Source organism: Diabrotica undecimpunctata, chromosome 7 (assembly GCF_040954645.1).
Source record: "Diabrotica undecimpunctata isolate CICGRU chromosome 7, icDiaUnde3, whole genome shotgun sequence".
NCBI classification, from domain to species: Eukaryota; Metazoa; Arthropoda; class Insecta; order Coleoptera; family Chrysomelidae; genus Diabrotica; species Diabrotica undecimpunctata.
This window is the reverse complement of record NC_092809.1, coordinates 97,391,775-97,418,931: the sequence shown is the minus strand read 5'-3', so window position 1 is coordinate 97,418,931 and position 27,157 is coordinate 97,391,775. Positions and strand designations below refer to the sequence as shown.

Genomic DNA, 27,157 nt, shown 5'->3' with positions numbered 1-27,157 from the left:
TTAGATTAGAGCGGTACAATGCAGCCATACGAGAAAGAGCAACAAAAACTTGAAAAATATTGGCAAGAAATTCTGTCAGATGAAGAATCAGATGAGTTTGGCGACACATGTTTTTCGGATAAGTACCAGCCAACTGATTCTAGTGACAGTGAAAATGAATTGAGTATTCCAGAACAGAATAGAAAACGTGTGGTCGGAAATCCCACACCGTAGGGATAAGAAGTATCGGCGTTAACCAGTAAAGAAACAAAAATATACTAATGTCGAAGAACATGTTGATACTGCTATATAATCTGAAAATTTTAGAAAGACTCATAGTATCCAATACAATGAATGAAGCTATTTTCTGGGGGTCGGTCAACAGCAAAAATTTATAGAAATTTACATTTAAGGACTATAGTTCTGCAGGTTTTCAAACACAATTATACATAAACTTCTACAACAAATCGCCTTTTAAATCTACGATTATTTTTAGATGATGATCTTTTATCCGTGATGGTAAATATTTAATTTATTTTGTTCAACTTATTTTGATTTTTTTTTGTTAGGTCGAATAAACAAATCGTTATGCCCTGCAGTGTCAGGAAAGCAATAAAAAAAAAGCGCACGTATTACCGCGTGGCACAACACTTATGTCGCCGAAATAAAACGAATCCTGGGTATAATTATATGGATGGGACTATGTCATTTTCCATCTTTTTATTCGTACTGGTCAAAGAATGATCTTTATGTGAATATTATCAAAAAAGTAATATCAAGAATTCTGTAACAACAGATGACCGTTTGCAGAAGATCGTTCCTTGGTTAGCAGACTAAAGGATAAATTCAAGGCTACCATCGTTCCAAAAGAAAACGTGTGCATTGACGAAACTTTAGTGGCTTTTCAAGGGAGAATAAAATGCAAGCAGTGTAGCATAATATTGCCAACAAGAGGCACAAATTTGGGATAAAATTATTTAAACTTTGTCTGGAAGGTGGTTATACCTACCATTTTAACGTATATTGTGAAAAAGAACATGCTGAAGGTAGCACCGTATCAACAAATGTAGTGGTGAAACTTATGGATGGAATGCTTGATAAAGAACGAACACTTGTGACTGATAACTACTACAGTTTTGTCACACATGAACTCCTACTCTACACCGAAAAACTTATATGATCGGTACACTACGTGCAAACCGCAAATAGAATCCCAAAAACGTCATTTCCAAAACATTAAAAGTAGGCGAACATGTAGCTGAACAAAGTAATTCGGACATCTTTGTTCAGAAGTGGAGGGACAAGCGAAATGTGCTGATGATTAGTACAAACTTTGCTGACGAAATGGTGACAATGCCGAAGGCACGCGGTAATGTTATAAAACCAAAGAATGTCGTCGAATAAAATAAATATAAAAGCTTCGTTGATCGATATCGTATCGATAGAGCTCCTGATTGGCACGGCACTTAATTTTATTGTCACACTGAAGGTCACATATTGTCACATTGAATACTTAGGCCACCTGATGTGTGAATGAGAGAGAATTATTCAAAACAGCAGTAAATAAAATTAGAATCGCCCTAATGATATACAATCTCCGATAGGAGAGGCATAGCAGAGGAAAGCAATTAACACCTCATTGACATGTGATGGCTGTAAAAATTTCTATTGCCTTGGCTGTTTTTTTGTCATACATTCCATGACAAAAAATTAAATTAGTCCTTTAGATATAATGTTATTACGTTTTGTTTTGTGAAAATAAAGCTTATTTTGCCTAAAATGTGTTCTTTCATGAATATATAACAAAAAATATATAATTACGCAATTGTTACTTCTTAATATTAAGGGCCATGTGAGTCCTCATTGACATCTCAGAAGCACAGGCCAAGTATGATTTATAGACCATCTGCCCGGGCTCGAAATGTCCCCGTGTATTTTAAATGAGTTCAAGAAACCGCTGTTGAGCTACACACAATTTTCTGTCGACCTATCGCGTGAGTTTCCATTAGCATCAAGCGGCCCGTATATAACTTTTATGTTGAGTTTGTGTTGGCCTCTCATGGCACTTAACCTGTTAAACTTCACGTTATTTGATGATCATCAACTGTTCGTTGATTGAAACTACTAAATAATATCACACTGGCTTTTTCCGAACTTATAATTGGCCATTTTGTAGCCATAATTTGATCACATTTATTATTCAACTCTTACTACTTACCGTATAAAGTATCAAGAGATCGTTCTTTACCACCATACTCCACTGGTAGCATGTCTTGTGGTACATGTAAATGTAACTCCTCAAGGGATTTGTGAAGATAGATCTACAACATATAAAGAAAATGTCATATAATATTATATTTTAATCAGCACACATATGAATGCAAGCCTGAAACAATTTTTTCTTTTTTAATAATGGGATGTTAACTAGAAGATTATTAAGAAAATTATTTAAGTAATTTAAAATCAATCTTGATTTTTAAAATTATTTTTAGACGTCACATTAGATAACCAAATTAGCAGCTAATTGCAAGTGTCTTGGCGATTATTTCTTGACTATAGGGCTCAAACATTATATTCGTAGAGTTCCCATTTTTCTTTTTAGGCTCCAGTTCCTTGACAGAAGTTAGAGATCAATATTACCATCTTGTTCTTATTTACATCTTCTTTATCAAGGTTTTCTTCGTCACTGGAGGTCGTCATACATAGGTCATACGGCACCGAATTCGCTCGTAGAGGATAAATAAGTTGAAAAAATAGTGATTGTAATTTTGGTGCATTGTTTAATATTAAAAACAACGATTTTTGTATTTAAACAGTTTTAAAGCTACCTAAAACGTATCAAAACATAATGAAGTTAGTGGGTTACTACTTTTCACGATTTTTTATGTTTAAATATGCCAAAAAAATATAATAAAATATTTTACTTAAGATGTTCCCTGTATTTATGAGAATATAAATAATTTAAACGATCAGACAAATAACTATGGAAATATACGATTACTTATATCCATGGAAAATAACATAAGATAATACATAGTTCGACGGCAATTTATCATAAATTATAAATCAAAAATGCATAATTATGTATTTATAATAAAAATACCTAAGCTATCGAAAGAAAATATATGAAGGGCCATAGTGGAAGCAGGATATAATCAAAAGAGTCCACGTCACGCTAAACTTTAACGTTTAGTAAAGACGTAGACGCTACAATACAAAAAACCAACATAGCAAGAGCATCAATAAGAGGCCTAGCAGGAAGAAAAAGGAAACTCAGAATAAAAACCAAAATAAGATTAATAAATAGTATAATTCTTCCTATACTAACATATGCATATCTCGCATGGGGACACATATGTAACACAACAAAAAAGAAAATACAAGCGGCACATAACAGCAGCCTAAGAGAAGCAGTCAACGTATTGAGATACGATTAGAGTGACTAATATAATGAAGGAAAAAGCAAGACAAACTTCGCGCAGATAGAGAACCATCCTAGTCACATATTGCGAGAGATCATGAAGTATGACGCTTTTCACAGATGGAAGCACAAGAGACCCAAATAACAAATAGTAGAATAAAACCAAACGTACTACAGAGAAAATCAGTAAATACACCAGAGAGAAAACAAAACACCAGAGAGGAAACACTACAAAAAAGAACAAAAACAACGCACCAAGAAGATAGTGCGTAGCTCAAAAAACTCGTGGACAATCGCAACGTACAGCGTGGACACAGTTAATTTTAAGTAGATAATTATTATTCTAATATGCACTAAATCTGATTTTATGTTTCAGGCATCCTACAAAAAAAAATCCAAAAAACGGCTTCGGCCAACAAAAAAATCAAAAAACTACTAAGAAAAACCGGCGCAAGCCACAAAAAAATAATAACAAAAACCATTAAAAACCCGGGCACCTAGGGCCCAAGTAAGCAATTTTAGTTCGCGGATAAGCCACAGTAAGATAACAGAATTATAGCGACAATGCGCTGTCCTGAGTTTTGAATTCTGTTAGGAAACCATGTTGGAGTTCTATTACCCAGGACTCCCACATGAAGAGCATTTGGCTGATAGTTGTGCCCATATCGCGCATCAGAGTGCTATAGGGTAGAGCATTGGAGCGCGCTTCAGTGACTCCTGTTTTTACTCGAGTTAATACACCTCGTTCCAATGAATTGTTATACCCGAACGTAATTCTTAGGGGTGAACATGTCTCACAGGCTGGGTTTAATTAAATTGCTTGCTTGCTTGCTCACGCTAAACTGTAAAGACATACGAGGGGTATAGAAGCAAAACCAGCAATCTCCATATTTTCTCCAAATTGAGTTATTGCTGCCATTCTATATCTTTGTGTTCATCTCTAGAACTTTACAAAATATTGTGTAGCAAAACCCTCAATATCTTGTGCATATTTAACGTCAAAAAAATAGGGTTAGTAGACAAAACAGCAATCTCCATCGGTCCATGAATGGCAACACCGGCAATCTTCATTTTGACCGATCACAGCGTTTTACATGCTTCAGCCAGAAATTGCAACGTCTTTGAGTGTTATTAAAGATTTTACTAGGAGAATTATTACGTATTTCAAATGATGAAAATATATTCTTACTAGTATTACGTATTTATTAAATTTATTGCTTAAGAGTTAAATAGTTTTGGGTGTATTATCTTTTGTGGTGTTAAATTGAAAATGTAGGCTAAAGCTATTCGAGTTCCACCAACAAGAGCTCGTTTGGCGTGTTTATCTAATACAGTATGTAGGAAATAAATATATGAAACAAATAAATTCGATGAAAGTAGAAACAATATTTTTGCAGGATTTTCATTATTAATTTATTATTATTTGTTTCGGGACACAAAAAAGTGTGTTCAACTGATAGGGTTTAGAGACGTTTAGTAAAGTTTCCTTTTAATATAAAAATAATATAAATATTATAATTGTTGACATAATAATCTTTGCTTTATTAGATTTGCCACTTTTTATTTAATATTTAACTGGAAACAGCAAAAAATAGTTACCACTATATTTTTTGTTTTTTACAGATATGCACCGGTGGGACTTTCAGATTTCCCTATATGCAACCATAATACGAAATCTTATCGATGTGCTAGCTTAAAAATAGCAGATATTACTGATTTTCACAAGACATTTTATGCCACACGAAATAAACAAATCCAATATGCATTTCTTACTAGATTTTGTAAAGTTACACCTTGTAAAAGAAGACTCCCAAAAATGACCGTCATGCTCCTAATAAACCATCCACAGTTAAATGTTTCATTAGAGCGCAAAATGGTATTTTGCTTCCCGTTTGTCAAGCAACACTTTTAAATATTTTGCAAATCAAGAAAAACAGATTTCAAGGCGTAATTGAAAATTATCGTATGACGGGTCAATCACCATCGGAAAAAAAGGAAGGGAACCGAATTAGCTTTAAGTTTAAAAGTAGAAAAAAGTCGGTGATGAATTTTATTAAAAAATTCAAATGTGTAGAAGCTCACTACACAAAAAGCGCAACAACTATTAGGCAATATCTTTCGTCTGAGTTAAGTATAAAAAAATGAAAAGAATGTTTAATAACGAGGTAACAGACAATCTTAAAGCTAAAGATTATTATTTTCGAAATAGTTTTAACAAATGTTTTAACTTGGGGTTTGGAACACCACGAACGGATGAATGTTCTACTTGTTTGTCATTGGATGACCAAATCAAAGTTGAAACAAATAATGTGCATACAAAGAAAGACCTATTTATTAACAAACGCGTTCATAAACTAAGAGCAAAGACTTTTTATTCACTACTACGAGAGACTAAAGATGATTTAATTACAATAAGCTTTGACTGTCAAGAAAATCGAGTACTGCCAAAGGTCCCGAATCAAAACGATTACTATAGCCGACAGTTGTATGTTTATAACCTTTTCTTTGTACAAGGATCGTCAAAAAATAAGCAAACCAAAAAACTTTTATGTATACATGAACCGAAAATGAGTTTTATAAAAGATCCAGTAAGGTAAGTTCCGTTTTATTTCATCGACAACAATGAAACAAAGTTGGAAGGCATTAAAACTTTGAGATTGGTCTCCGGATGGATGCAGAGATCAAAATAAAAATTGCATTATAGTCGCCACATGCTCTAGATGGTTTTTGGATAATCCACAAAATTTACATTCTATTGAACTCATATACCCAGTCACAGGTCACTCATTTCTTCCTAGCGATCGCGTTTTTGGCAGAATCGAACAAGTGTTGTATAAAATAGAAGTTATTATCAGGCCAGAACAATACAATGAGGTATTCAGTCAATTTGGTAAAGTAATTCGTATGGGAAAATATTTTAAAGTTGTTAATTGGAAATAAGAATCCTATAGAGTGATAAAAGACACTGCCTCTTGGCACTTTGAGTTTTCAATTATTAAACGTATTATTTTAACCAAGACTAAAAAATGGAATTTTGGACTAAGACATGGAAACGTTTTGGTCTGGGGAGAGCCGCACGATCGAAGCGATATTAGAAAACCAATAAGTGTTTGTAAGGCTGAAAAAGATCAGGATGATTAATCCTGATATTATTAAATTGGGGGCTCGTAAAGTTAACCCCTTGAAACTTCAGGACGTTAATTAAATCCTAACAAAACATTTTGGAGAAGAGTGGAAAAACTTAGAAAATCTTAAGTTTTACCATAACGCTCTAAACAGGAATAATGCTGCTAGAAAACATTATTGTTTCTGAAGAAATTGAAGGAAATATTGAAAATATTAAAAAAGAAGCTGATGCTTGTGATGAAATTTCAGATTTGGTTGTTTACTTTTTTGTTCCATAAATATTTGTTTTAAGATTTTGTCAATAAAAATTTAGTTTGAAGAAAGATGTCTGTTTTGTTGCATTCATATATTGTTTTTTTCTGTTACAAAATCGGCAATCAAGTGTTTAAAGCAAAACCAGAAATGTCTAAACTTAAATTGTTAATTACTTAAAATTTAATGAAATGATTAGGTTAATTTTGTGAATAACTAAAGCCAATGTACAAAAAAATAAAAATAACAACAAAAATTAAACTATAATAAAACGCTAAAATTTTTTAAAGAAATTATGTTTTCTGAAAAATTTGTCAAAGTGGAGATTGCTAGTTTTGCTTCCAAACCCCTCACACGGGAAGTTAATAGTTTTTATTACTTAATCAAAACTCTCATTAGAGTTAAATGTTAATAATGTATATTTTTATATAAAATTGTACTCAATTTGGTTTTGAAAAAGACTGGTTGTTCGGAAAAGTACTTGTTTAAATATTTTGTACCTCTTATTTTTAATACTTTCAAAATATGACCTCATGTAATCGCAAATGTTCCACCTTAAAATTGGCTATATTCGCATTTTTTATCAAATGTGAGAATTACTTGTCTGCGAATTGCCTACACGTCTGTGGGAAAGTCAAGTATTCACCTGAAAACACTCGAGTTAAGGGCCATAACCCGGGACTACACGCGTGTCGGTCAAAAGGACCGAACCGTGATAAATTGTAAAATGACGCCGCTTGTATAGTGGTGGTGGTACTGGCCTTCCTAGAATGCTCCAACCGGTTTTCTCCTTACCGACTGGCGTTATAATATTTCTGTTTTATTTGGCCTTTGAGAGATACAGTTTAATATTTTTGTAGTCGGTGCTTTTAATCGTGCGCGTGTACATAAGTATCAAACATATTTGTGTTGCAGTTTCAGTTTTAGATATTGGTGTGCTTTTTACAGTTAATAATACGGTAAGTGAACCCTGTGTGTGGTTCTTTTTATAATATGTCTTAAGTCTAGTATTTTAGTGGAAAATATAGTCACATGTATGGTGATTTGTAATAGTATTTTTTATTTGCTATTTGCAGGTTATGTGTTCTTACGAGAAATAAATAAAGCGTATTTTAGCCATATGGGCTGAAATCGAGAGTGACAATGAGATAGGTAGACATCCTGAAGACCAAGATGACGTTTTGAAGAACAATGATCACGACTCTAATTCAGAGCAATCAGAAGAAGAAGTGCTACCAGATTTTAACGAAACTCAGCAAGATCTTAATACTCGTCTGTGTTTTGTGAGAAGAGACAAAAAGACGTTGTGGAATAAATTTTCCGTAGCAGTTTCAAAAAAAAAATAGAAGCAGAAAGATAGTGACTCAATCTTCTGGAGTTGCGTCATCACACCTACATTTGAGAGATCTGTGGTCACAGGAGAGAACCGGCGTAGAGATTTTTCGTCTTACAATGGGAATTAGTCAATTTCAATTTTTGTTGCAAGCGCTTTACTTTGACGATCTTGATGATAGAGAGAAACCGAAACAGTACGATAAGCGATATCCTATAAGAGAATTTTTTGATAATTGATGAAATGCTTGAGTCATTTCGCAGCAAATGTAGATTTTGGCAATATATACTAAATAAACCTGCAAAATATGAAATCAAAATAATAGCGCTTGTTAATTGCACGTCATATTACACTTATAATCTAGAGGTGTATGTTGTGATTCAACCATATGGGCCCTATAAAGTTGACAATAACGCCTCTTTAGTCGTACAAAGATTAATTAAACCAATTTCTGGAACTGGAGGAAATGTAACTTTCGATCATTGGTTTACGTCAATACCTTTAGCCAATTTAGACTTGCTAAATAAACACAAACTAACTGTTACGGTCACAATTCGCAAAAATAAAAAAGAAATTCCAGAGATTTTTACCACAAAGTTAAAGGTGCCTAAAGTTACTTTGACCATTTTTTTGTTATCCTACAAGCCCAAGCAAAACAAAATAGTTACATTATTGTCAACAATGCATTACAAAAACGAGATTGATCCAGAAAGTGGCGATGCATACAAGCCAACAACGATTACATTTTACAATGCAACAAAGGGAGGTATTTGAGCTAAAAGGAACGTACTCTGTGTCACGAAAAAGTTGCCCATGGCCTCTAACATTATTTTTACTTCCTTAAATATATCTGGAATAAATAGCCATATCGTTGCTGACAAAAATAACATTACTCATCGTACGTGCCGAAACTTTTTGAAATCATTAGCAATGAGTCTCAATACACCACAACTTGAACGTAGTCGAGAAAAAACCAGTAACTATGAGAAGTCGTATAAAAGAAATATTGGACATCCCGGAGGTATCTACGCAACATAGTAAGCAAGACGTTACAGACAGATATTATTTTTGATGATGAAAAAACGAAGACCCTAATGACCCTATGCGTACAGTGTCAAAAGTATATATACCCAGAACATACTTCCCAGCTTTGTACTGAATGCTATAAAAGCAAAAAATAAATGAATTGAATGAAATGAAATGAATAAATTGTATCGTAAGTTTAAAATAAAAGATTTTTGGTTTATATTTAAGTTCTACTTGTTTTTTTTTATTAATTTAAAACCAAAACTATGTATACGGTCGATTTGGCCGTGCACGTATTACAACGTAAGTTTTTTGATGTAATGCGTGTAATGCCATGTTAAAGATTTTAAATTATCTAATTTATTGCATCTCTTAAACGATGAACTCGAAGTTCGAAAATATTCCTCTAATGATTCTTCACGCACGTATCATACTGCATGTATCTGAATTAACAGCAGTACATCAGATGAGTTTAATATCGAAACGGGTCTAAGACAATTTGATCCACTTTTCGATTTGTTATTTAACTTTGCTTTAGAATTCTTACTTAGGAAAGCACAACCAGAATTAACAAATTGCTTACGAAATGCAAGGACCGAATGTACTGTTAGTTTAATAAAAATTAGCCAAAACATTTCGATAAATTACTACAATTTCGAAGTTCTCAAAGAATTCAAATACTTAAAAGTAGTGATAAAAGCTGAAAACAGTTATGCAAAAAATGAAGCAGCTAGAATCATTTCAGGAAATAGGTCGTATTACTTCCAAGCTACGCTGGAAAGCTAAAACAAAAAAGTAAAACTTAAACACTGACCTAGCGTAAAACAGTAAAATTATTAGTCTTAGAACAGAAAAGATCCTCTGGACGAACTTTGGGCCTTGTAGAGATGAGATAACGGGAGAGTATAGACGAAGACATAGGAACTCCAAGCAGTCTATGGAGACGACGAAAACATAGTACGATGCAATAAGTGAAATTGTATAAAATGAGCAGGACATGTGCTGAGATCGAATGATAAAAGACCAAAAGAATGATGGAAGTATGCATGGGAGATTGTTTCGCAAGACCGGCAAGAGTGGAGGAAAGTATTAAACGCGGCCAAGACTCACTTAGACTTGTAGAGCCAAGAAAGCAGAAGAAGATATACCAGTATTATATTTGTGGTATGTAACATGTTTTCTAGATAAGAAAATAACTGTTAAACAATTTATAATATTTATAGCACTTACTCTTTCTTTTAATCCTTTATAGAAACATTTTTTAAATAGAGAAACGATAGGTTCAGCAATACTGGGAGCATTGATAACATGAAATTCCTGGATTCTTTTACTCCATACTTCCTATAAAGAATGTGAAACTTTATAATATATGTAAATTAATTATTTTAATATTAGTGCAATTTTAATATAATAAATAATTTTAATAAACTTTACTGGCATAATATGTTTAAATATTTTATTTTATATAGTAAATATTATTTTTAGTTTTTATGTATTTTTACATGATAATCATTTTTTTAATTTTTTTTTATTTCTAACTTACATTTAAACAGTTCATTTATTACATTTTAATAAAGCAATATCAGACCAATAATTTTTATAAACAATTATTTATAGTGTTTTGTCACTGAAACAACTCGTGCTAGTAAAACTCAATGAAGCATTTTATTTTTTTTTTTCTAAAAATCTCTGATTTTTAATATGAATGTATCCAAATTTAAACACAATCGAAAAAATCTAGTATAAAAAAAATAGAAATAGTGAAAAAATTCGAGTGAAGAAATGTACAAATAGTCCAGTGGTCGGAGAGTTGACCCCTAAAAATCATACGAACAAGCTGCATTTTGTCGAGAATGTTAGTTTTGGGACCCTAAAAAAAAACAAAAAAGTTTAATACTTTTACCCTCGGTCTTCGTCCTAAAACTTGCCTCGTAGGGGGGTAAAAACGCAAACAAATCGATTTGTTTATACAAATACCTTTATTAAATCTAAGTTTCTTTTTGGCAAAATACAAAATTTGCATACGAAATCTGAACTTTTTACCTTTAAAACGCATCTTTATTTTTGTCGATAGAACACTTAAATCAAAAGATATCCAATTTTTACCGTTGAGTTGATACAAATTTTATTGAACATTAATTTCGCGCGCGTAACTGGCATTCAAAACCGACGTTCGCTTTAAGCGTTGTTTGTGAGTGAACGGTTCATTCTACAGAAAAAGTACTAATAAACATTTTTGTTTAAAATATTTCAGCTACATTTTTTATTAAATTTTTTTTTTGCATTTTTACCCCCTTACGAGGTGAGTTTTAGGGGAAATCCTGGGGGTAAAAAGGGTAAACATTGTTGAATCTCTTTTGGGGTTCCAAAAGTTTAGTTAAAGTTAAGAAAAAAGCTACGTGGTAATAAATTAAATATTAGCGCTGGGTGGTTTGCACTGTAAAATAAACTTGGCTGACGCAGAAATGTACGGAAGTTGAAACACTACAACGCAAACATGACGATTTCCATATCCACAAAAAAATTAAAGAGGTACAGAATACCAGAAAAAAACGCAATATAGGCATAGTTGTAGACATTGAAGGTTCGATTTTGACTACCATTGAAGATAAATTACGAAGATGGAAAGAATATATGCAAGAATTATTCGAAGATTCAGCACGAAGTTCGACTGAAATAAACAATCTCTACGGCCCAGAAATAACAAACGAAGAAGTAACTATGGCCATTAAGCGGATTAAAGATGGGAAATCACCACGACCTGATGAGGTGCATGGTGAAATTTTAAAGCTATTAGAGGCACACTAAATCACAGCTCTTACGAAACTATTCAACAACATCTAAGAGACTGGCTACTTACCAAAAGACTGGCTACTATCAATATTCATTCCACTTCCTAAAAAACCAAAAGCTAGAAAATGTGAAGAACATAGATTAATTAGTTTGATAAGCTATGTACTTAAAGTATTACTTGCTATCATTCACTCGCGCATATACACCAAATTAGAAGAACACCTGAGTGAAGTTCAATTTGGATTCAGAGCAGGACTCGGAACAAGGGAAGCACTTTTTAGTTTGCAAGTTCTAATACAGAGAGCCAGGGATGTCAACTGCGATGTGTATGCATGTTTCATTGATTTCAAAAAGGCATTTAATAAAGTCCCACACGGGAAACTAATCGATATCCTAAAAACATCAGGACTCGATGGTAAGGACATAAGACTGATCTCAAACTTACATCTCCAATAAAACGCAACAGTACGATTAGAAAATGAACTGTCCGAGATCTCCAAAGTCGAAAAAGGACTCTTTACATCTTTAGAGACGCCTTGGACGAATCAGAAGATGGGGTTGCTGTAAATGGCTAACTTATAAACAATATTAGATATGCAGATGATACAGTGTTGCTGGAAGATAGTGCGCAGGGGCTCCAAAGGATGATGGATAACGTTGTAGAAGCATGTAACAAATACGGCCTAAAACTAAATTGCAAGAAGCAAAAGCAAAAATAATGATCATTAATTAGAACACCAACATAAACGCCCAAATTACAATAGGCGATACACCGTTAGAAAGAGTGGAAAAAATATGCTATTTGGGCTGCAATATTAAGGATACTTGGAATCATAGCTACGAAATAAAAACTCGTATTGAAAAAGCCAGAAGCTCTTTCAACAGCCTTAGGAAGATTCTCTGCAACTTATCTTTATGTATCAATATACGCATAAGAATTCTTAGCTGTTACGTCTTTAGTGTCCTTCTCTATGGAGTAGAAAGCTGGAGTATTTGAAATGTGGTGCTACCGACGTATGTTTAGGGTCCCATATATACACCACACAAGTAACATTATTCTCCAGAGGCTAAGAAAAGACAAAGAAATTATCAACACCATAAAAAACAGAAAATTGGCTTACTTCGGCCACATCATGCGTAATAATAAATACCGACTTCTACAGTTGATTCTACAAGGCAAGATTGAGGGTAAAATAGGCCCTGGACGTAGACATATATCCTGGCTGGCTAATCTTAGGAAGTGGACTGGTCTAAAGTCAACTGATCTATTTCGAGCTGCTGTGAATAGAATAAGATGGGTCAATGTGGTCGCCAACATCTCTAGAAGATAGGCACATTTAGAAGAAGAAGGTTTACACTGGTGTCGATAAGTTTCATTATAGGACCTTGTGATATACTGTATTATATTGTGTGGCCAGGCACGAGAATAGATAAAGTGGATGATTTGCCTACACGTCAATATACTACGTACAATTGACCATGATGGAAATATTATTTTCTATATTTAGCCTAGGAACATTCAAGCATTGGCTTTGTAATGTGTTTATCGTAACAGCGATTGCAAAACGAAGTGGATACTAAATTTGTTTAAATTCGAATGACATATAGGTCGGAACCATCAGAGTTCTCGGATTGAGAACTTTCTTATTCTTAAATTTTCTTTTGAGTATTGTTATATGTATAGCTGTATTGATTTTCAGACCAACTTTATTGCTTTCGTACTCAACTCTTCGCAAGAGATTAAATGTTTCTTGCTCATTTGCTGCTATAAGTGTAGTGTCATCAGCAAATCTTAAATTGGAGATTTTTCTACCAGCCACTGTTACTCCACCGGCCCTTCCATCTAAAGCCATCCTCACGACATGTTCACCATAAATGTTGAATAAGTAGGTGACAACACGCATCCTTGTTTAACACCTCTCTCGGTCTTGAATTGGTTTGAGATCTTCTGATCTAATCGTACTGTTGCTCTATTGGACTGGTACAGATTTTTCATAAGTGTTACCAGGTGCATTGGTGTGGCCATTTGGATTAAAATGGACCACAGATTTATCCATCTTCCACAATCTAATGCCTTTTGGTACTCAATGAAGCATATAATCATAGGTACTTGAAATTTTCTAGACTTTTCAATGAGTTGTCTCAGGTTCAGGATCTGTTTCCGTGTACCTTTACCCTTTACAAACTCCGCTTGTTCCTGAAGTATTGGGTAATTTAGATAGGTTTTTAATCTGTTTTTGACGATAAGCAACAAGATTTTACTAGCATGTGTTATTAGTGACAGTGTGCGGTAATTTTCACATATGGTAGTAGTTTCTTTTTTTCTATAGCGGGATATAAATTAAGGTACACCAATAAGATTGCCACTTTCCTGAATGCCAAACAGCAATACAGATAGAATAGATGATATGTAATCCTTTGTTACCTAGTAATTGTAGTATTTCAGCTAATATTGAATCAATGCTTGGGAATTTATTTCTCTTTAGCGATTAAATTGCATCTTTGACTTCAGCGAGTATGACAGTAGTTTCTCTATGGTAGTCAAAGGGCAAATGATTTTCTGCTGGTACCTCGTTATTTTTATATAGCTCGCCACAGTAGTTTTGCCATGTTTTCAATATTTCGTCAGTATCCGTCTTTAGATTACCTTTCTTATCCATTACAAACCATGTTTGAGATTTAAATTCTCTGGAAAAGAGTTTGATCTTCTTAAATAAATCCCTCGGTTTATTTCGACAGCTATGTTCCTCTATCTCTCTGCATATTTGAAAGATGTAATCAGCTTTGATTGGAAGGAAATGAAGAAATGAAGAGATAGGACGATATATATATATATATATATATATATATATATATATATATATATATATATATATATATATATATATATATATATGTATATATATATATATATATATATATATATATACATATATATATATATATACATATATACATATATACATATATACATATATACATGTATACATATATACATATATACATATATACATATATACATATATACATATATACATATATACATATATACATATATACATATATACATATATACATATATACATATATACATATATACATATATACATATATACATATATACATATATACATATATACATATATACATATATACATATATACATATATACATATATACATATATACATATATACATATATACATATATACATATATACATATATACATATATACATATATACATATATACATATATACATATATACATATATACATATATACATATATACATATATACATATATACATATATACATATATACATATATACATATATACATATATACATATATACATATATACATATATACATATATACATATATACATATATACATATATACATATATACATATATACATATATACATATATACATATATACATATATACATATATACATATATATATATATATACATATATACATATATACATATATACATATATACATATATACATATATACATATATACATATATACATATATACATATATACATATATACATATATACATATATACATATATACATATATACATATATACATATATACATATATACATATATACATATATACATATATACATATATACATATATACATATATACATATATACATATATACATATATACATATATACATATATACATATATACATATATACATATATACATATTTACATATATACATATACAGAAACTAATTGAAACAAAAGTTGTTGAAGAGTTATAAAACCAAAGTTTTGAACTAATGCTAAGAAATTGATTGCAAATATTCAAAAAGATAATAAAACAGGTTTTGACAAGAGAAAAAAAGAAGTTAGAAAATACAAAGATGTAGAATTAGTAGCTATATTGAGGACACAGTTGAGACATGTTCGGAAATTGGATAAAACATTTCTTGGGCCCTATGAAGTTGATGGTATATATATTTTATGGTATAATATACTATCTAGTACAAACACTATTTTTCGTTTGTGTTTAAATTATGAAAACTGTTGTATTTTTACTTGCTCACAATATATATACTAACCTCGAAAATAAATGCAATTTCCCTTAACATCTTCGGTGTTACTTTGGCCAAGTGTCCCATCTTTAAATGTTTATAATCCAAAATAAAAATATCACCCAACGAAAGATCTTCCCAGAGCCTCACTTCGTATATTTGGGCCATAATAGCAACACCCTTATCGCTGTTGAACTTTTCGGGAATTGGATTATACCTGGCGCAAATTATTCTTTGTAATTTTGGGGTTAAATTTGGCAAAGGAGAGAATGCTCTAAAATATAATTATTTAGTTATTAAGTTATTTATATAATGCATTTATTTCGTCAGTACGCGTACACACAACCAAACCAAAAGTATGGAATCACTATGTATTTCAAATCAATATTTATTTCTTTTGAAAAAAGTTTAGATTTTTGCGAAGAATAACGGTTTTTGACTGAAAAAAAAAACAATTCAATAAAAAAATCAGATAACAGAGCTTGGCAGGGTATAGATAATTTATTTTAGTTCTAAATTGAACGAAAATAAATAAACTAATTTTCGCTTTCAAAATCGAAAATATGCCTTATGTGGGGTTAATGGATATCCAAAGGAGAAAGATTATTAGCCTTGTAGAGCAAAGAATGTCTCAGAGGAGCATATCTGCAGTGAAAGGCGTAACACAGGGCATTGTGTCAAAAACCTATACTAAGTATCAGGAGTTAGGAACGCTTAAGAATAGTCCAAGATAGAGTCGCCAAAAAGTAACAACGGTTTGCCTAAAATGGTGTCTTCAATACTAAAACTAGAACATTGGAAATTGGCAAACTGTTATATTTTCAGACGAAGCCAAGATTTGTGTAAAATCATATGACCGATGAATTCGTCAACTTAGAGGGCGAGAAAGCAAGCAAGAACGGGAACAGCCATATCTGTTCACAGACATAGAGGAGGAAGTGTGATGTTCGGGGGGAGTAATATGGTCGGTAAAAAAATCTTTTAATTCTCATTTAACCAACTTTAATGGCTCGCAAGTATATTTATTTGATTCTAGAATCTCTAGTTAGACTCTGAAAAAGTACAGTGGAAAAAATTTAATTTTTATGCATAATAATGCACCTCCACATACCATCAGAGTCACTGCAGACTTCCTTGAAGCAGAAGATTCTGTAGTGGCATGCTTGCTCTTCTTCTTCTTCTTCATGTGCCACTCCTATCGAAAATTGGCCTGACCTTGTTTACAGCTGACCTAAAGAGTTCATTAGTGGTACAGCCAAACCACTCTCCCAAATTACGCAGCCATGACATTCTTTTACGACCTGGATTCCGTTTTCCTTCTATTTTTCCTTGCATTATATTTTGAAGTAATGCGTATTTATGTCCTCTCATCAGGTGACCCGGATATTTGAGTTTTCTTCGTTTGATTGTTGACAAAATTTCTATGTCTTTTCCTATCCTTCGCATTACTTCAAAATTTGTAACTCTTTCAACCCAACTTATCTTCACAGCATTCGACGGTAGCACCACATCTCGAAACTTTCAATATTTTTTATATTGTTCTGCTTGAGAGTCCAGGCCTCTACACCGTATAATAGCGTTTTAAATACGTAGCCCCTTAGCATTCTTAATCGAAGAGGGATGCTTATATCTCTGTTGCAGAATAATTTTCTCATCTTTATGAAAGTGACACTGGCAATTTCGATACGTCTTTTTATTTCATTGTTTTGGTCTCCAGTTTCGTTTATTGAAGTATTCAAGTATTTGTAACTTGATACTTCTTCAATTTCAATGCCGTTTATACTAATATGTGCTGGTTGTGTCATGTTCTTACTGAAGACCATATACTTAGTTTTTTAAATATTGATACCTACTTATGCCATAATTGTTGCAGGCAATATTTATATTTGTAAGTAATCGTTGTAATTCTTCTACTGTTCTTGCAACTAGTACAGTGTCGTCTGTGTATCGAATATTATTTACAACCTCTCCATTGATTACGATTCCTTCGTTTGTTTGCAAAAGGGTTTCCTGGCAGATGCTTTCACTATAAACATTAAATAGCAGAGGTGACAAAATGCATCCCTGTCGTACTCCTCTACGAATTTCTATTGCTTGTGATATCTCATTTTCTATTTTGATGTTAGCTTTCTGATTCCAATATAGATTGAGAATTATTTGCAGATCTTTATTATCTATGTCCTTTCTTTCAAGAATGTCTTTTAGCTTATCATGGCGTACTCTGACAAACGCTTTTTTAAAACATGCTTGCTCACCCGACCTTAACCCTGTAGAGCATTGGTGGGATATGCTTAAAAACAGAATTAGACTCTTAATGCTCTTACGTAAGTTAATGCTCTTAAAGTAAGGAAATAACCTACCACAATAAAATATTGACAATTTGTTTAGGAGTGTGACCACGCGAATTGGAGCTTGCCTGAGGCCTAGTATTATTAACATCCACTACTAAAAAAAAAACAATTTAAACATCATTCCTTGTACATTGAAATTTTGTATGCTATTGCTTTTAAAACAAATAATTTCAATATTATTTTTTAAGCATTTATGAGTTTTTTTAATTTTTTGTATTGGTGATTAAATTGCTTTAAAATAAATATTCTTTGACTTTGTTGGTTGGTCTTTTTAAATTCGGTTAAAATAATACAAAATATCAGATGATTCCATGTAAGTTAGGTTGTTTGTATATTAGTATATGTTTATTATTGTTGTTTAAGGTTTTATTTAGTTTATTTTCAACGATTAACCAGTTTTAAAAGCCTGAATTTCTTAAATACCCCTACAAAATAGTAAAATGAAAAAATTGATATGGAAAATATTGCCAAAACTTAGGTAGGGTAGATCGGGGCTAGTTGTGACAGGGGCATGTTGTGACAAATAGTTTTATAGACTAACCATAGGTAGCAGCGTCGCCCGGTTACCCAGAATTCCACGTCCGCATGTCCTCAGTCTGTTTGTGTAGTTTGGTTGTGATGCTATGCGTTTCTGCCGCTTTATAAAATTATATGTCATTTCGTTGTAACGAAGTAAAATTTTGCTGTTGTCTTTGAATTGTTATTTCACTTTCAAACCACAAGGTAAGAAACTTATTCTAGTTGTAGTAGATAGTTTGTTTATTTCTCTCTAGTAAGACACAGTTTGGTTTCTATACGACGTGTCAAGGTCTGTGCAAGTGGCTTTATGTAAAATGGCGTACGGTGGGGCTAGTTGTGACGAAAGGCTTGGGGCAGATTGTGACAGTGTCACAACATGCCCCTACTAATTTTAATGCATGTTTATGGGTTTGTTACAGATAATGGTGAGAAATTATAAAAGGAAAACGGAACGTGGTCGGAGTAATATAAACAGTTACGAGTCGGCTTCGTTAGATGTTAAGTCTGGATCGTGTAGTTTAAGGCAAGCAGCTGAAAAATATGGCGTTAACCGGATGTCCTTACTTAGATATATAAAAAAACAACAAACCAATCCAGATGGAGTGGTAGAAATGGGTTACAAAAGACCTCGAATGATATTTTCACAACAACAAGAAGAAGAGCTCTGTGAATATGCTGTTCAGGCAGCGAAAATATTTTATGGTATTAGCCCAAAAGAAATGAAAAGTTTAGCTTTTGAATTTGCTATAGCGAACAAAGTTCTTGTGCCTGAGAATTGGGTAGCAACAAAACACGCCAGTAATGATTGGTTTACAAAGTTCATGCAACGTAACAATAATGTGTCTATTCGTGTTCCTGAGGCTACCAGCTTAAGTCGGAGTACAAGTTTCAACAAGCACAATGTCGGACTCTTTTTTGATAACCTCGAATTAGTATTAAGTCAAAACCATTTTACAGCTAATGATATTTGGAATATAGACGAGACAGGGACTGGGACTGTCCAAAAACCGGTAAAAATCATAGCGAAGAAAGGCGAGAAAAGAGTTGGTGGTGTCACTTCAGCTGAGAGGGGGACCAATGTTACTATGGTTCTTGCTATTAACGCAGAGGGTAACTCAGTTCCTCCTATGTTCGTTTTTCCACGTAAGTTTTACAAGGAGCATTTTGTACGTGATGGGCCAGTAGGTTGTTGTGGTACTGCTAACCCAAGTGGCTGGATAACAGGCCCGGACTTTTTGTTTTTTATGAAGCATTTTGTAAAAAAAGTAAGGTGCTCAAAGAAATCACCGGTTTTAGTTCTGTTAGACAACCACAGTGCTCACCTATATATCGAAGTCCTTGACTATTGTACAGAGCACGGTATTACTCTCTTATCGTTCCCTCCCCATACAACAAATAGACTTCAACCACTGGATGTTTCCGTTTTTGGTCCATTTAAGAAGTTTTTAAACGACGCCATGTGTAGATGGATGAAATCTCATCCTGGAAACACAGTCTCAATTTATGACATCCCAAGTATAGTGAAAACAGCATTACCTAAAGCTGTAACACCAACAAATGTTCAGGCAGGATTTCGTTCTACAGGAATATGGGAATTCAATAGAAACATTTTTAATGAAGAAGACTTTCTGTGTTCTTCGGTGACCGACCGACCTTTGAATAGGCCTATTGACATCGTAGATGGTAATGAGGAAGCCAGTGCTGGGCAGCTTAAAGAGTTTCAGCATCTCGATGAACCTGAACCGTCGTCATATTATGCTAACCAGCCAGGACCCTCCCATACCTATCAACCAGGACCATATCAACAAGGATCATCGCAGGCCAACCTACCAGGATCATTCCATGCCGAAGTTCTGCCTGTCAGCCCTATGGATATAAGACCTCTGCCAAAAGCTGGTCCTCGAAAAAATAAAAAACGCAAGAGCTTAACATCTGCAATTTTGACTAGCACACCTGTCAAGGAGACAATTCGCAGTGAAGAGTTAAAGAGGAAGGAAACAATAAAGTGCAAAGAGGATAAAATAAAGAAAAAATTATTTGACTCAAAACAACTGTTGCCTAAGAAAAAAGCAGCGCCAAAGAAAGAGACCGCAACAAGAAAAAGAGAAGACAGCTCAGAAGAAGAGGAAGAAGATTACTTTTGCTTAGTTTGTATGGGACCATATAAAAAGTCTAGGTTAGGAGAAGACTGGGTGCAATGTATGGAATGCAAGAGGTGGGCTCATGTAAAGTGCACAAAAGATGATCTTTATTATGTTTGTATAAACTGCCACTCTTCAGAACTACAAGTAGAATCAGCACAAATTGACGATAGCGATTAAGTTTTTTATTTTACTTTAAATTCACTAGATGTTTTTCTACACATTTGTTTCTTACAGAAACATTTATCAAACATTTATGTATCTATACTTAACTATAAAATAAATTTATTATGGAAACTTTGTTATTATTCTCCAACTAAAGTTTATTATATTTAAAAATATTTACTGTCACAACCTGCCCCAAGTTCGTCACAACTTACCCCATATTGGGGCAAATTGTGACAATATGTGCATTTTGTAAAACTATTTACATACTGTAAGGTATTGCTTAAAAATTGCTGATGTTCCCAAATAATGATTCCCAATTAAAAATAGTACCTCATTAAAGTAATCTAACAGCCCTAAAAATTACGAAAAAAATGTTAAAAATTATTTTGTCCAAAGTGGCACAACTAGCCCCAGTCTACCCTATACAAAAATAAATTAATTGATAGCATAAGCATTGGGAGCTCGTCGTTTAAATCAAATATCCAGCTTGTTTTGTTCAGCAGTAAATCAAGAATTCTATATTTAATTATATTAGTGAGAGTTTCTTGATGCCTTAATTTTGACCAAGACTATCTAAGAACTAATTTGTTGTTTGTTACCTACACTGAATCGTATACGTCTTTCATGTTTAAAGATGTTGGATTAGTATTCTGGAAGACCTCTGGAATTATCGTTCTCACAGAGTAATACATATCCAAGGTTTGTTTTGTTCGTTCTATACTGAAATGATTATTTACCAAAAAATGTCGAATCATAATCTCATCTGTAACATATTAAAATATCATGTAATTTAATAATTTGTAACAATATCTAAATATATATTCCGGACGAAAAACGTGCTTCCGTTAGAATGACGTTGTAGAACACTCTCAGGGGAATTTGGAATTGATAAAGAAGTATTGAATGTTGTTTGTGTATGCTCCCCAAACAGTGCTGGAAGAAAATGAAAGAAAAGCTTTCTACCATCAATTAGAAGACAAACTGAATGATATTTTATGAGAGGAAAAAGTCGTAATAGGAGGAAATTTTAATGTACATATGAGTCAGTCCAAGACAGCATATAGCGAAATACATAAAGAACTAGGTTTTTAAACTAGAAATAAAGATGTAAATAGTCGTTCACTAAGAGAGGATGATACAAAAGCGTCTACCTTTTCTCTTATTCTTTAACCCTGACCCCCGGAGGGAGTATAGTAATCATCGTGATGTCGTGTATTGTCAGTCTCCAGTCTCTCTCTGTCTCTGGTCATTTCTTTTAGCCCTCTACTGCATGAATTATTGCAAATATGAAATAAAAAATACTTTTATGTATTGTGATTTTTATTAAGGCATATAAAAGGTTTAAAATAACTGTTTAGTCCTATATATAAAAGTATTTTTGTAAGCCCTGTAAACTGGAAGATTTTTTGCAAATCCATAATATGTGGTTTCGCATGCATTATACGAACATATTTTAATAAAATATTGACATACAAAAATACATTAGTTATGAAATTGTGATAGATAATTCCTTTCTTCATTATAACATAAAAATACTTTACACTTTATACATTTGTGTAAGTTTTTTTTGTACATATTTGACACTGTTGGCTATATTTTTGCCATTCTGGCATTTCCCCAATGTTGTCAGTACGCACAGAATTTAACGGTATCCCTTGATGTCTTGCAGGAGTTTTTCTTGTTCTTTTTGTTGGTGTTGGGATTGTTCCATTGGTTAACACAGGTGGAGTTTCTTGACTACTAGACGTTGGAGTTCCTTGATGACTAGACGTTGGAGTCCCATTTTGTCCTACTGGACGACTTCTCGTTCTTGGTAGTGACTTCCCAGATTTACATAAATGTTCAAAAATGGCTGGTTTAAAGTCAAATAATGGCATACAGCAATTTTGTTCATTTTTTCTAGGCAACAGTATCCATGCGTTCACAACACATAGATCCAACATATGAAAAAAAATTCATTTATACCATTTTATTGATCTTAGAAGGATTCTGTTAAGCCCCAACATCAAGTCCAATAAGTACACTCCTACCATCAGGTGATTATAAACTTCAACATCTTTAGGGCATGGAATCTCTTTGTACGTTTTTTCTTTTCGGAAGTAAGTACGTTTTGTGGTTCTAGGTTCACTATTAACGTAGGTTGATAACATATTTACTGGCTTATTATCGAACCGTTATTAGACTTATGTTTACGTCTTCAACAAGGGCAACTTTTTCTACAATGAAACCACATTATTTTTTTTTGGTTCTTTTTTGGATGGGATTCCTGAATTTGGAACACGGTTTGATGTATCTAAATGCAACAATCCATTTTTTGTAAGATAAATCTGTAATTTTGGATTATTAAACCAATTATCGAAAAATATTTTATAATTAACATTCTTCGGCACTATATCTGTCAGTCTAGTGACATTTCCACTGACTTCTAAATCATGCGCTCCATTTGGAAAAGTATTGTTCTGTTTACCAGCAAAAATATCAGAGTCATAGCTAAAACCTGGTACACTAATATTACTTGATTTTTGTATCTCCACTTGTGAGGTTTTGCCGGATTATATTGTTTAGAGTGATGCCGGTATTTCGTAGGGATAATTTGTTGAATAGCTAGATGTTTCTCCTTAGGAACCAGTAAAAGGCGTTGTTTAATCTTGTCTAATAGAGGTCCAACAAGATTGGAGTTACTATGATCACTAAAATAAGGTGTTTCTTTATAATTGCCATCTATTGCAGGTCATAGATTCAAATACTTGTGGTTGATCTATAGTTGTATTCCAGTAAAGTCTTGATGGTAGTAATTTCACCAATGAAATAAATATTACAGTTTCTATAAATTACTAAATTTCGTTTTCGGTAATATTGGAAGGTTTGTTTATGTTATCCTGCAGATCTTTTACGTTTGATTGTGCAACAATCATGAATATTAATTCTTTCGAAAACAAAAACAAGAAAAAATCTTCAGGAGTTTATAACTCAAGGATACATTCTGGTAGATCTACAATGCCTTTAAATATATAATCACTTTTATTAAAATGTTTCAAATAACCTGATTGCCATACAATTTTTTAGGTTTCTTTTTTGTTGACAATTCTATTTATACCAGAGCAAATAGGTATATTTACAAGTAAATTCCTTTGTTTACAGCTATCACTATCATAAGACTGGGACTAACAACATCGAGGAATATACTCATTATCGGAATCTGAACATAATTCGTCTTCACTTAGTTCTCCATCACCACGAATACAGTTAACGTATATAGATGACCCATAAAACTTCCCTGGATCCATTTTGAAAATAAAAACCAAATGATATTTTTTCTAAAAACGGTATAACTAAAATAAGATTGAATGCATTTGAAACTATTTATGGATTTTACGGATTTATACCAATTTAGACGGAACCCATACGAAACCATAAATGGTTTGATAATAAATGACATCATAAAGCTAGATAATAATGTGAAATTTGATGTAGAAAAATATTTATACAATAAAAAATAATACTTACTTTTTCAAAAAAAAATTTCCAACAAATAAATTGTCTACTTTGATAAAAAATATTGTCTCAAATTGGAGTCATACATAAGGTACCGTTGATTCACTACTCGTGTACAAACGAATGAGGTTATAACGATCTTTCTCTCGGCTGGTAGGCAACCAAACATACAGATGCGTAGTATAATCAGTACTAGGTATGATGTAGTCAGCATTTTCGATAGGTGGTGGATGTTATGCATAACTACACAACACTTTGAAATTTTGAAACCATAAAAGGTTTCGCATGCGGTAGAGGGTTAACTCATACATAGGTCTATTGCATATGCCTTAAATTTTTTGAAATTCTTCCTCGTAATCTTCGACCTTTTACCTTTTCTTGAATGATAAATCTTTTAATTTTTTTTGTGTCTGCTGTCATAACATGTCCAAAGTATTTTAATTGTTGAAAATGGATTTTGCTGGATCGCCGTTTGCTAACTTCTAGCTTATTTAAAATTGAAATATTTGTCCTGTGGTCGGTCCACGGAATTCGTAACATTCTTCTCCAACAAAACATTGCAGTGGCGTCTATCTTTTTTTCTTTATTCCGCTTGTCGTAGAGTCCATGATTTACATCCGTATGCCAATATTGGGAATATTAAGCAGTGGATCAGTCTCATTTTTAGAGCTCGTGAACTTTGAGAGTCCTTTCGTGTTTTGACCATCTTTCCTACAGCGACTTTTGCTAGATCCTGTCGTGACCCTGTGTTTGTGATCAATGATCCCAGATATAAATATGAGCTCATAACCTCAAATCAGTCAATCGTGGTTATATGTAGATGATTGTTATGTAGTCTATCCACTATCATGATCTTTATCTTTGATATGTTTAACTGCAGACCAAATATTTGACTTTCGTTTTCAATCAGTCATATGAGATCAATTAGTTCTTCTTGACTATTTAGAACTGTCTTAATTGCAAAACGTAGGTTGTTTATTTTTTGTCAATTTATTCAGATGCCCTTTTTCCCTGCTTCAAGCGATCTTCTCATAATATGCTTCCCATATATATTAAATAATTGTGAGGACAGTATACATCCTTGTCTGATATCTTGTTTTGGATCAAAGTCGTTTTGAGAGTGTGTCAAGCACTTTAACTGTTCCAGTAGTGTATTCGTATAGTTCAGTTATAAACGAAATTAAGTGTTGTGGTAGGCTTACTTCTTTTAGTATCTATCATAAGTCCCTGCTTATTTGACATTTGACCCTGTCGAACGCTTTGCGATAGTCTAAGCGAATATCTTTTCGCTTAGGTAATGATTTAAAATTGAGGGTGATAATAATTAGAATTTAATACAGCAAAATATTGTTTTTATAAATAAATTTTTTTATAAAAGTTTTATAAGTAAATACACCGAGTATTATTTTTCGCATGTGAAAAATTGAATACAGTAGTCCCATCCGTCCTTGTGGAGTATCGGGCGCTTATGCGTTTCTTGGCCAAAAGTGTAATATTGCTGACTGGTCTGGTCAGCGCAAAAAAAAAACTAAGCCTAATGGTTCGTTTTTACTATTCCTATGAGTATTCAAGAACCCTGTCAACTTTGGAGTGCTGTAAAACCCAGAGACATTAATGAAATTATACACATTTGTAATAAAAATTATTCGTTGAAAACCTTCTATATTATTGCTCCAATGCATTTTTATTGTGAAATGGCCAGAAAAAAGTATAAAGTTTAAAAGAAAATTTGTTCAGCAACTTTTAGATATTTTTGTTAATAATTTTTTATTTTCCATTTTACGATAAAAATTAATATAAATAAAGTGTTAAACAATTTAATTTGCTACAAATATTGTTTAATAAAATTTTCTCTAGGACTACTAGTTTACGAGATACAGTGCGAAAACCCTTTGCACCATTTATTCCAATATGGTGAGTATTCAAGAACCAGGTCAACTTCGGAGCGCTATAAAATCCCAAGAAATAAATGAAATTAAACAAACTTACAAATTTGGGGTGAAAATTGTAAAATATTTAGAAAAAAAGACCAACAGAAAATTTATTTAAAAATTTTATTTTTATTTGCAATTTGACGACAAAATGTTATAAAATAAAGATAATAGAAAATTTAATTTGCTACAAATAATGTTTTCTGTAGGGTTGTTAATTTACTAGATACAGCTTTGCCTCTCTTTTTTCAAGATGACAGCCGCGAGACAAGGGTAGCGACCCCACAAACTTGAACTTAAGCTTATACTAACCACCCCCACACACAAAAAAAAATAAAATTGCGTCCTCTCAAAAACGTAATCTCAATATAATTTTTGAGTGGACTAGATGTGCATATTGGACCATAGTTTGAAAATAAACCAGTATTAAAAACTACCTACTCAAATATCAGTGTCCAATTGCATATTTTATTTGTGTTTTTAGTTAACAGTCACAGGCTACCTCTATAAATGCATTTATTCATAGAAGGTATCTATATTTTACCGATAAAACTG

The 27,157-nt window shown here is 32.7% G+C and overlaps 1 protein-coding gene across 2 annotated transcripts in view; it reads right to left on the bottom strand.

Moving 5' to 3' along the window:
• The window catches only part of LOC140445624 (alpha-tocopherol transfer protein-like), a 33,758-nt gene that overhangs the window by 2,352 nt on the left and 4,249 nt on the right, over positions 1-27,157 (bottom strand). Inside the window, exons 2-5 of one of the 2 annotated variants that reach the window (XM_072537827.1) lie at positions 21,780-21,939; positions 16,025-16,271; positions 10,368-10,478; positions 2,198-2,300 (exon numbers count right to left, since the gene is read on the bottom strand). In XM_072537827.1, the coding sequence (XP_072393928.1) occupies positions 2,198-2,300; positions 10,368-10,478; positions 16,025-16,271; positions 21,780-21,939 (621 nt within the window). The remainder of the gene's footprint in view (positions 1-2,197; positions 2,301-10,367; positions 10,479-16,024; positions 16,272-21,779; positions 21,940-27,157) is intronic. The other variant, XM_072537828.1, reaches the window with a different exon arrangement.